Genomic DNA, 13156 nt, shown 5'->3' on the forward strand with positions numbered 1-13156 from the left:
GCTTGCATTTAAAAAGGAAAAATAGTCTGACCACTTTGCCATACTAAGAGGAGATGGTAGTTAGGCTATCACTCTGTTTTTTGTTGCAAGTGCTCCAGCTATGTTGCCAAAGGTCCTATTAGACATGGAGCTCTATTTGGAGCAGGATTCCACTCCTTTAACTACTAGGCAGCTATAGCTATAATTGTGGCCATAAGTGCTCTCAATTAAGAAGTAGTAATCCTTGTGTTTTAAAGCTATCCAACTTCATAAAGTAGTAGTTAAAAAATTGAGTGTGGAAAAAAGAAACTCGCACAAACCATAAACCTTGCAGTAGCTAAAGCATGTCAAGCTTACTTTTGTTGCCAGAACCCTTTTTAAAAAACAAATAACTGTGAAACTTTGTCACCTTTGAAAAACTAAATCAGTGAAATTATGATTTCACATACCTCTACTGTATCCACTTTCCTGGAAAAGCAGAATAACATGCAAAATACGCGCCAGATGTTTAAAGATTGATAACTTTGGCTGCCAGAAGGAAACTAAATGATTGGATTGATACTTATGAAGGATTTTGAGAAGAAAAATTGACCAATACGGACTCTTACTAAGACGGCAATTTATAATATCATTTGATTTGAAGCATTTAAAATAATAATATGAACTTTTCTGTGAAAAAGAAAACTTTACGTATTAATAATATTAACAATATTAACAATAACAACAATTATAAGAAGAATATTATTATAAAACAATTACAATAGTTATTGTTATACAGTTTATTTTGGAGAAAATATAAAAAAAAACATACAAACATAATAAAGTAATAAATACCATTAGAACTGATTACAAATAGAAAGTCTGCGACTCCTTTATGAATAGCTATCCATGTTACTTCTTGTTGAACAATATATCAAAATCCAGAAAACTTGTTTAGGTTCATTTGTATACTTAAAAACCGTTAAGTGCTTCCAAACTTTTCAATGTTCCTATAAATATTTCACTGGTATGGTAACTGGTTTGGAAAGCATGATGTGCCAGGAAATATTTACTCTTTCATCCTTCGTTTTTGAAATGCACCAAATAATAGCCTAGTCACTAGCTAGCCACAAATTTGGGTACAGTTTCCAAGGCTATCAAGAGTACTTCAAATTCTAGCTTTAATTAGCAATAAAGTTGCATTCATTTGAACTTACGGGATTTCCAGGAATGCCGGGTGGCCCCATTGGTCCAGGAGGTCCAGCAGGACCCATAGGTCCAGGAGCACCTTTCTGTCCTTTGGTAACCTGCGTTAACAAAATAATGATCAGTTAAATTATTCTCATGTATTTGCTTGTTGTGACAGTACATAAAACATCCTAAAGATCACCTTTCGCTCAAGGAACACCAAGTCATTGATCAGAAAGTCAAACCTGTGGTTAGGCTGTCGCTGAAATTGGCATTGTATAACACTGAAATTACACATTTATGAATGTAAGTTTCTGCTGCCATAAAAAACAGTAGGAATCCCAGGACCCCACATAGCCAACCACCAACACTGCAACACTCTTTCGTAGAAAATAATGAAGGTAGGGACTTAAAATAAAACCTCATAAGAAATAAAGTTACATTTAATTCAATACTTGAAATATAAATGAATATCATTTAATGTTGAATTTATTTTCTTATTATTAAACTATTTTAACAACTTTTTAAAATTTAAAAATAAATATAAAATTGTTTATAAAATGTATATACATTCTTTTACATTTTTTAATATGATAAATATTAACACATAAAGAAATATTTTTTCCCATTAGTTGGGAATTTATTTTTAATTCAAACTTCAGATTTTTTTTGTATTTGATGTGTTTAAATTAACTAAAGCTTGTATTCAAAATGAATATAATAGTGTTACAGCATTGTCTCTTTTGTTTTACATTTAAAAAACACAATGCAATTAACGTACAGTAATATTTGAGATAAAACTATTTTTACTAACTTTTTCCAAGTTTAATGAACTTGTTAACTTTTCCCTATACTTTACCATATGGAGATCCCCACCTCAACTGCAGCCTCCCTATGTTTAAATATAGGGTAAAGTAAAAAAGGATATAATATAACTGCAAATTCATTTTATATATTTACTTTAAATGTAGAACAAATGCAAAAGAATGCTATGCCACTATTGATGTAAATTCAAATAAAACCTTTAAATATATTAAAATAAATAAATATGATTTTGCTGAAAGTAAAAATGTTTTTTACTGTGCAGTAATAATGATCAAAAGTGAGGTAACTAGACATAATATCGAAAAAAAATATAGAATGGCCATAATATCGAAGTAAAAATATAGAATGGACAAAATATCGAATCGACACAATACAGTGGATAAAAATATCGAATTGAAGGTAAGTAATATAATATCGATTGTCAAAATATAGAAGTCAAAATAATCGAAGTAGGTGTTAAAATATATCGAATTTTTAATAATATAACATTTTTAATAATATCAAATTTTTTAAAGTGTTTTGTATGTTAGTATATGGGTGAAAAGTGTACATTCTTTTTGTAATGTATGTTTAATGTATTTTAAGTCATGAATTTTATGTTATTTAATTTTTGCGCAATTTGATTCTGTAGCAGGTTGTGGGTTTATAGGGGAATAGGGTGGGAAGTAATTTAATTATATTAAATTAAATATTATTTTTTAGCAATTAATAATAATTTGTAATTTAATTTTGCTTTTTAGTTCTGTAGCGGTTGTGGGTTTAATGGGGAATAGGGTGGGAAGTAATTTAATTGTAATTAATTAAATATTTGTATTTATTTATTGGTATTCATTTTGAATTTGTTAATACATTTTTAATTGGTAATTCATTTTTATTAAATTGGTAATTCATTTTTATCAATTGATTAATTGATAATTATGTTAATTTTTGTAACTTATTTTTCGTAGCGGGTTGTGGGTTTATAGGGGAATATGGTGGGAAGCAATTAAATTGTAATTAAGTAAATATATATTTTTTATTTATTGGTATTGATTTTTAATTTATTGTTAATTCATTTTTAATTGTTAATTAATTTTTATTAATTGGTAAATCATTTGTATTAATTAATTATTTGATAATTATGATAATTTTATTAATTTATTTTCTGCAGAGGGTTGTGGGTTTACAGGGGAATAGGCTGGGAAGTAATGTAATTGTAATTGACTACATATTAAAATACTTTTTGTCTATTGATAGTTAATTTATTGTTAATTATTAATTGGCATTAATATTTATTATTAATTCGTTTTTGTAATTGAAAATGTATTAGTTGTTAATTAATTATGAATAGGAGATTAATGTTTAATAACTAATATTTATTTGTATTTATAATTAATTAACTATTACATAATATTAAATTGCTAATTAATTTTAATTAATGTTTTATTGGTATTGATATTTATTTTATTTTTATTAATGTATTAAATTAAATCATTACTTTCCCTACTGTTGCACTCTCTGGAGTGGGAATAGTAATTTTTACCCCTACGGTATCCAACGCTTTCCCTACTGTTGCACTCTCTGGAGTGGGAATAGTAATTTTTAACCTGCCGCTATCCAATGTTTTCCCTACTGTTGCACTCTCTGGAGTGGAAATAGTAATGTTTACCCTCCCGCTATCCAACGCTTTCCCTACTGTTGCACTCTCTGGAGTGGGAATACTAATTTTTACCCTCCCGCTATCCAACGCTTTCCCTACTGTTGCACTCTCTGGAGTGGGAATGGTAATTTTTACCCCTACGCTATCCAACGCTTTCCCTACTGTTGCACTCTCTGGAGTGGGAATAGTAATTTTACCCCTAAGGTATCCAACGCTTTACCTACTGTTGCACTCTCTGGAGTGGGAATAGTAATTTTTACCCTCTCGCTGTCCAACGCTTTCCCTACTGTTGCACTGACTGGAGTGGGAATAGTCATTTTTATCCTTACGCTATCCAACGCTTTCCCTACTGTTGCATTCTCTGGAGTGGGAATGGTAATTTTTACCCCTACACTATCCAACGCTTTCCCTACTTGTGCACTCTCTGGAGTGGGAATAGTAATTTTTACCCTTCCGCTATCCAACGCTTTCCCTACTGTTGCACTCACTGGAGTGGGAATAGTAATTTTTACCCCTACGCTATCCAACGCTTTCCCTACTGTTGCACTCACTGGAGTGGTAATAGTACATTTTACCCTCCCACTATCCTACTGTGAAAATGTTGTATATTTTTTTATTAATATTACGGTAATATATATACATGTATTAAAAAATAAAATTGTATGTTTATTTATTTTTTTACTTCAATTAAGTATTTATTAATCTTAAGTTTATTTAAGTATGTTTTAGTTAATTATATTTATTATTTTATTATTTTAAATTACTTTTAAGACATTTAAAAAAGTTCGATATTTTGACTACCTATATTTTTTACAACGATTTTTTTGATTCGATATTTTTGTACTTACCTGTTTGTAGATAGGAATTCGATATTTTTGCATTCTATATTTTGTCAACGATATTTTGGTAAGTCTATATTTTTGTATTCTATATTATGTCAGTGATCCCGAAAAGTGATGTATAGAATTGATTAAAAGTATTGTAATTATATTTTAAGGTACATCAGTTTTTAACTTAAAGAAATGTAATCAATATATTTTATAGTTAATCAATATTTATTATTTGAGATATCTTTTAACATTAAATTATATTTATTTACATTTTTAACTATTTTAAATAATTTAATTTACAATATTTCTTAATGGGTTTTATTTTAAGTCCTATCCTCCATTATTTTGTACAGGAGTAAGTTGCAGTACCTCTGGTTGGCCATGTGTGGTGCTGTACTTCAGCTCTGAGCTGGAGTAATTTAATACTGTTTTGGGTCCCTCTTTGACTGTAGTAACTTTAGAAGTACAGTCTGTGAATATCGATTTGTTTACTCTTTTTGTGGGTGGCCGCACATCCATCTCTAAAAACCCAATATTTGTCTCCCTAATACCAAACCCATTTTCCAATCACTCCCATCTGTCCCTTCCACATTCACTACAAAAATGTATAATTGCGTGTGTGAAGACCCTGCAGTAGGAGCAGAGATCTCAGCACAGGAAAAGATTGGAGTGTCAGAATCTCTGCACATAGGTTTGTGAATAGCATTTTGCTATATGTTTAGCAATACTAGTTTGTGAACAGGCCCATGTCTCCAATTCTTTCACCTTAAAGTATGTCTAGATAACTAAGTCTGAGAAATAAACATAATCTATCTTGCTTTTAACTATATTTTGTAAACAATGCAAACCTAATTGCTCAACGTCCTGTATATAACACCATCAAACTCTTGTTAACAACAGCAAGAAAGAGATAATGATCAAGAGATAAAGAACTTTACAAGACATTTGTCTACTAAACTTTTTCATTTGGCGACAAGGATGGGATCTGAACTCATGCTTGCACAGGCCCTAATATTGAGAGCAAAAGGGAAAGGGAATGGTTTTAATTGTAGGCATGGTTCAGTCAAACCCATTTTATATGCCCCAACTTCAGCTGGCAGGATGAATTTAGATACTTCCTGAGTCTAGCAGAATTTTTTGCAAGGTTCATAGTTTGCTTTGCATGAAAGTCATGAAATCTCTAATGGAGAACACCTGTTTAGAATGTATGATTCCACAGTATCCATATTAGAATACCATCTGACATAAATATGATGTCCTAAAAAATCGCCCTATTGGTGTTACTAATAAACAATCAACACCCAACCAGATGCTATTTTTGTAAATGATATTTATAACAAAATATTAATGTGACATGATATCCTGACATTCAACCATTTAGAACTGTCCAAGGGTGATAAGGAGAGATCTCATCTTGAAGGGGTTGGATCCATCTTTGATTAACAGATGGAAACATGGGTCTTTTTTGAACCGGTGTGAGTGAGTTTGGAGTAGTCCAGTTGGGTTTCCATATTTAGAATTGATGTATGGGCAACATCTTCCATGTCATCAGCCCATAGGCTCAATTCATCTGGGATTAAGCAGTATGCTGAATGAGCCCGGTTTTGACACAGGTGTTGTATTAGATTTTGAATGAGTTTCATTTTTACTAGGTGGTCTATACGTTAATAGATGTTTTATGGATTGTGAAAGGGTTAGGCGAATTGTGGGCAAAGAGCATTCCCAGAATGTAAACAGTGGTTGAATTTGACACAGTGTTAAAGTTCAATGTGCTCCTAATATCAGGGCAACATCTCCTACTCCTTCTGTTTTCTCACACTGTAAAAACATGTAGCCAACTGCAAAATTGATAGGAAAAGGACCACTAGAAGGATGGAAATTATGCTTCACACAAAAAGGACCTCCCTTATGAACTTGGGGCTTGAAGCAAGTGCTCATGGCATCCTGTAACTAATGGCATCTAACGGTTAAAAAAACCCTTAGCTTATGCTATTTGGCCTATGCTCATTAGTTTGTGGCTCGTACAAAAGGTGTGTATAATACATGCTGTGGAGGGTACATGTAAGTACACACTATGTAGGAAGTATAGGATTTGGCAAACAGAAATAGAATCAGCACATCCCTTCATGCACAGCATTGTCAGGGGAAAATAGGACTAGTAGATTAGATAGGCAAACCCAATGAGGTGGGGCTTTTATCACCACTTTCAAACAGACCTCGTCATGGACCTTCACAGAACTAACTATTGCTGGATGCGAGGCAGCTCTTTTCTCTTTGGCCTGCTTCAGCAATTTCTCTATCTCTAGGATCATGATCTATCATCCACCGGGCCCAGCCTCTAATTTCATCTCCTTTATTGGTTGATGTTTTGGCCTCTTTAGTTTTGCACTGCTCCAAGTTTGCAGTTGTGGGAGATCTCAATCTTCATTTTGAGGACACGGAGTGACCCATGGTAGCCGTGTTAGACATGGACTTCAGCTACTGCAATTAGTTTTCTCTCCCACACACAGGTGTGGTCACACACTGAATCCTATTTGTTCCAACTTAAGTAAGTTAGCTATTTATTCATCTTTGCCTCTCTTATGGTCTGATCATTCAGCTATTCCTTTTCAGGTTCCTATGTGTAAATCTTCTTCTAACTCTGTCTCTGGACTGAGGGTCAGGTCAAGGAAATGGCCTAAGGTTACATCCAGTAGCTTTACTAAGGCCTTAGCCATGAATTGCCCTAGACTTGACAATTGTGTCACTATAGCTAACATACAAATAAAAGACAGGATATCTGAGGCCCTGGACCTAATTGCATCAGTGGTTGATAAGATGATACGTAGAACCAAGCCTAAGGCTGACTGGTTCAACAAAAAACTAGTTGTGCTCAAAAAGAACTGCAAGCGGTGTGAGTGCATTTGGTGCAAAGACTTTGACAATGTCTACTAATCAACCTTAACAACTTATCCCCAACAGAATCAGACACATCCAAAGTGAATTCTATGCTCACAAATCGAGCTGGCCCAGAACTCATAGTGAGAAATCTTCTCCATTGTTAAATCCTTATCTTCGAAGGACTGAGTCTCTGCTTGTACTCCCTCCTAAAAGGATAGCTGTAATGTCTTAGCCAAATAGTTTTTGGATAATGTACATCCATCGACTCCTCTTTCTCAGAGGTTTCTAGAAATGCTCTGTGTCTTGAGGTCTGGTTTGAACCTTCAACAGACCATTCTAGGTTGTTTCAGTCCAAATCTATTGAACTGGAAGAGTTACACCCTCTAATGTCATCTGTAAAATCTGGATCTCCTCTTGACCCAGCTTCCCTTGTAATTTTGGAGTGAGGAGCAGAGGAGATTCTTCAGTAATGGGTGAACTCGATATTTCCTTTGCAGCTGCTCAGGTTCCTGTGCGATGGAAGCATGCCTCAGTAGTTCAGCTCTTAACAAACCCTTCTTTGACCCCACTAAACCTGAGAACTACAGGCCAAGCTCGATGCTCCCATTTTCTTTGAAAGTTTCAGAAAAACATGTTAACTAGCTGCTTTTGATGTTTATTGAAGCTAAGAACTTAGGGGCAGATTTACAATAACTGTCGCATCCCTGCATATCAGCAGGGATGCGCCAGTTATTGTAAGCTGCAACTACGCCACCCTGGATGCGCCGCACATACAATGCCGCACACCATGGGACAAAAACGGCACAGATGCATCATGCATCTGAGCCGTAAAAGCGGCGCATTGCTGGAGTTGCGTCGCAAGCGCGATGCAGCTCCAGCAATGCTCTGGGGGCCCTATCTCCACAATCCGTCAATCCTTACACCTGCTTCAAGCAGGTGCAGGGTTTTGACGGAGCATGGGCCCAAAAGTGACTGAGTGAAATCTTGTGGATTTTACTCAGCCACTTTTAGGAGGCGTTCCTGCACCGGAATGCCCCTCCCTGCGCAGGAACGCCTCCTTCTGGCGCAGGGCTTTACAACGTGACGCATCTGGAAGATGCAAAAACCACAGTTGATGGACAGAATGCAAAACAATGTCATACATTCACCCCAGTACAGAGATCTGGGCCTAAATCCATTGGTTTTTTGCACTCCACACCACCCCAGTTCAGACATGGCCATATGCAAATCAGCCTTGACCCTGTGCCTCATGGGAACAGTCCAGCCCGAACTGCCAAGCCATGTCTTTCCTGGACCGGAATCGAGCATCCTAGGACCGGTTTCTGGCTATCAGCCGTCTTCAGCCAGGATAGCTTGACTCCAGTGGTGTGGAGAGCATGGGACTCACTTCTGAGCATACCCATCCCACTCGGGGTGACAAATGCAAAAACCACAGTTGATGGACAGAATGCAGAACAATGTCATACATTCACCCAAGTACAGAGATCTGGGCCAGAAACCGGTCCTCGGAAGCTTGTTTCCGGTCCAGGGAAGACATGGCTTGGCAGTTCGGGCTGGACTGTTCCCATGAGGCACAGGGTCAGACTGATTTGCATATAGCCATGTCTGAACTGGGGTGGCAGAGTGGGCTAAAGAACGGTGATGGATTAAACCCAGATCTTTTGACTGGGTGTGAGTGTTTGCTTGATTCAGATGCTCCGTCCATCACCACCCCCTTTTGTACCGCTTTTGGCCGCCATAAGTGTGGCAGGGTATGCTCAGACGTGAGTCCCTTGCTCACTTTGCCACTGTATTCAAGCAAGCCGGGCTGGAGACGGCTGGAATGCCAGAAACCAGTCCTCGGAAGCTTGTTTCCGGTCCAGGGAAGACATGGCTTGGCAATTCGGGCTGGACTGTTCCCATGTGGCACAGAGTCAGACTGATTTGCATATAGCCATGTCTGAACTGGGGTAGCAGAGTGGGCTAAAGAACGGTGATGGATTAAACCCAGATCTTTTGACTGGGTGTGAGTGTTTGATTGATTCAGATGCTCCGTCCATCACCACCCCCTTTTGTACCGCATCTGGGAGATGCGTCACGTTGTAAATACCCCGCACCATGGCGCATCTTTTGCGCCGCCGCTGAGTCACAAAAGTGATGCAACGGCGGCGTAAAAGAGGCGCAAGAGGCTTGTAAATCTGCCACTTACTGTATAGAACATAGTTAAGTTTTTGCCCCCAGTACAGCACAGAGTTGGCTCTTTTGCTTGCCTCTGAGTCTCTGCGGCAGATTCTGGATAGGGGTGACACTGCAGCAGTGTTGCTGCTGGATCTGAGCACGGCCTTTGACACCATATCCCTCAAGCTTTTATTAGAGTGATTGTGAAGTTGCAGTGTCGTCTAGAAGGCTCTGCAACTGCTTCTTCAGGGCCACAATTTTCAGGTCCCGTAGAAACCTTTTCCATCTCAGGTCTTCCCATTGCAGCAGGGGTACCACAGGGCTCATCTCTGAGCCCTACTTTATTCAATCTATATATGCGCCCCCTGGCGGATATCATCGAGCCTCACAGTTTTGACATTTTATCCTACATCAATGATACTCAGTTGATTGTCACCCTATCGCAGAACTCTGCTAGTGTGGCTGTCTCTCTGAGGACCCGCTTGTAGGAGGGGGCCCATGGATGGACCTCAATTGCCTGACATTAAATGCAGGTAAGACTGAGGTTCTTATCCTGGGCAAGCAGCTTTCAGTCTGGTCGCCCGATTGGAGGCCAGCGTCACTTGGTCCACTTCCTTCGCCGAAGTCTAGGGTAAAAAACCTAGGCATTTGGTTTGATGATAATCTTACGTTTGACAGCCAAACCACTATCTTGGTAGAAAAATGCCTAGGGATTGTAAAATCTCTTCGTAATATTATTGGCTTTCTGCCTGAATCTGACGAGTTACTGTAACAACTTATATCTGGGCGTCCCTCTGTCTTGGCTGATGAGATTTCAATGTGTCCAGAATTCTGCTGCTTGGCTATTGGTGAGCCTTCCAAAGTGGGCCTCTATGGGCAATGCGCTGTACAAACGGCACTGGCTCGCACTGACTAAATGTCTCTCTTTTAAAGCCTTCTGCTACTGCTACAGGGCTTTTAGGAAGACAGGTGCTTGCTATCTGCACCCTGTCATTAAGTCCTACCGACACTCAAGGTGCCTTAAGTCTTCATGGGCCATGTCAGCCCAAGTACCCACAGCAAAGAAAGCTTGGATAGGGGGAAGTTCCCTAACTTTATATTGCCCAAGCCAAGAAACTCTCTTACGCTTCATCTGAGGAAGTCAAAGACAGAACTACTCTTCCCCAAAAATGTTTGAAAACCTGGCTATTTAGATCGGTTGTTTTCTCTTCCCTATAGGCTTTCAGTGACTCTTCCTTCGAGAGCTAGACTTATCAAGACTAAGACATTTGGTCAAAGTAGCGTTGTGCTATGTAAGCTTTAGTATTATTATTAGTAGGTCCCCATTATGTGTTGTCCCAGAGAGAAGAGATGGGGGACCACCTGCTGCTTCCTATCTACCTAAAAAAAGCAAGATGAGATGATGTTACCTTGGTTCATCTTGTACCCTTGTGTTGTTTAACTTACTGTACAGGAACAAAGATGAACAAGGGTAGAATGTGGGCAATAAAAGAACTATCACCCCTTGAGACTTAAATGACTATTTTCAGTCTATCCTATGACTTCAGATTTAATCTTGGTGTTCTTGTGGATAATATGTGAGGCAACTACTTACACTTTCATTTGGTTCTCCCTTCTGTCCTGGCTCACCCTAAACAAGACACAAGAGAAAAACGGTGGTTTTAGTCATGGATGTGGTATGATATGTTGCATCCATCAAATAAGGGTATTAAATTATGTAATTACTAAGGCACACATTCTGCATGTCTAACCTTTGGTCCAACAGGTCCAGGTTTGCCATCCTTCCCATCCAACCCATTCTTGCCGGGGGGACCCTGCAAAAGAAGAAAAGCAGAAATATACCCACTGTAGAAACTGCTTCAGGGTACATAATGTTGTGTAAGTGGCTTTCCATGGTCAGTGAGCAGGTCTAATGGCACGATCACCTCCCCACCCTCGATCTCTACTCAAAAGGGCATGAAAACAACTAACCATTACACAGACAGTTTTAAATGCAGTGTGATAATGCCAAGCAGAAATGGCCTTGACAGATTCGACAGTTTTCAATAAATAGCACTAAAGTGCAGCCTTTGTGCACATCCAGTCAAGTTTTGCACGGGAGATACTAAGCATTTCATCTGATCATGTAAACCGTAAGGAAGATGGACTTTAATGACCTTAATGGCCCCATTATTCTGAAATAAGGGGTTCAGGTGTAATTTGACATTTGTTCTGGAATAACAAATACATTTCACAGTAACGAATACAAAGCAATACAATATAACTCAGTGGTAGGCAAAGGAGGCTGTTTTGAGTATCCCAATCACACAAGGACTGACTTTGATCAAAGGAACAATATGAATTATTTCACCATCAAGGGGCTTTATGCATATGAGCTTAACCTTAAATGTACCTTCTTTGAGAAATGATCACAGGAATTATTTGAGAGCTAGGAAATAAGATGCAAGGTCCTCAGATAATTAGGTGACTGTCTTTAGGAAACAAATGCTAACTATTCATTGGCTGATGACAAGGACTTCAAGAGCCTCGTGGGGTTGGAATGGAATTGAGCTCTCATGGTGGGCCTGTACACTAGAGTTGGTAGAAGCCTTTTCTGTGAGTCATTAGGGTTGCGTGGGTTCCCATGGAATGGGAGGCGACCTTCTGCCAGGGTATACGACGATATTGTGTCCCCTGTGCCATTGTGTTATTGAGAAGCCATGTGATGTCCCGATCCTTCCTGAAAACAACATCTGGACTGCCAACCCACTGCAACCATTTCCAGGTAATCCTGTACTTGGAGGACATGTTGGAAGCAATAATGGTTGCCCACTTTTCATGCTTTGTCTTTAACTGTTATTTTGTCATCTCTTTTCTACATGATATAGATTAAAATGTTCTAGTATATGTTCTTGTGCAAGACATTGTTTTTTTCTAATCTTACTGTGAGGTGTATTTTTTGTGACATAAGCTTTATAACGGTCCTCTTGCAAACTGCAAAAAGTTATAGTTTCCTTAGCAGAAATAATATGTTAGAGATTTGCGTTTTCCAAAAGGAAAATGAACTCTTTCAACAAGAAGATGGCTTCGAAGCTTAGGCAGTTGTTTATGCATTCATTGAAGGCTATAGTAGTAAGTGGAATTAGGCAGAGAGTTGAAAATGTACTTCTTAGATGAATTCCACTGCATTCACGTAAAGACCCACAGAATCATTTTTAGACATTCCACTAACAACAATGGCTAATCCATGAAGCTATCAGTCTGTTTGCAAAGGCAAAATGCCCCTGGCTACTGGGCAACTGTTTTGTCACTCTTACATATGTTGAGAGTTCTATTGATGTAATATCATAAGGCTCTTGTGGTATCTAAGCAGAGATGTTTTATGGGGTGACGGTAAGGAAAGAAGACCAGTAATATGATCATCTAAGTCATATGAAAAGCTGGAATCTCCTTTGGTAAAAACCTTCATGCGAATCTCTACTGATGTACTGCTAGAGCTTGCAATCAACAGCTTATCCAATCCAATCCTGCAGTCCACTCATCCCTCTTGCTGGTGCACCAGCAACCAGGAATGTCACTTTTATAACAATAACAGATGGCTCATTCGTATATGGTTTGATGTGGTGGTATCAATGGTTGTGTCAATATAGCATTTAGTTCTATATTGGTGTTGCTACACTTTGTCAACCCTTGTAAGAAA

General features: G+C 38.0%; 1 protein-coding gene across 1 annotated transcript in view; it reads right to left on the minus strand.

The window, feature by feature from the left end:
* LOC147751043 (uncharacterized) overlaps positions 1-13156 on the minus strand; it is a 157098-nt gene that overhangs the window by 16014 nt on the left and 127928 nt on the right. Inside the window, exons 19-21 of the mRNA XM_086932165.1 lie at positions 11229-11291; positions 11072-11107; positions 1176-1265 (exon numbers count right to left, since the gene is read on the minus strand). Coding sequence (XP_086788291.1) covers positions 1176-1265; positions 11072-11107; positions 11229-11291 — 189 coding nt within the window. The remainder of the gene's footprint in view (positions 1-1175; positions 1266-11071; positions 11108-11228; positions 11292-13156) is intronic.

The sequence above is a fragment of the Lissotriton vulgaris genome, chromosome 1_1 (assembly GCF_964263255.1).
Source record: "Lissotriton vulgaris chromosome 1_1, aLisVul1.2, whole genome shotgun sequence".
NCBI classification, from domain to species: Eukaryota; Metazoa; Chordata; class Amphibia; order Caudata; family Salamandridae; genus Lissotriton; species Lissotriton vulgaris.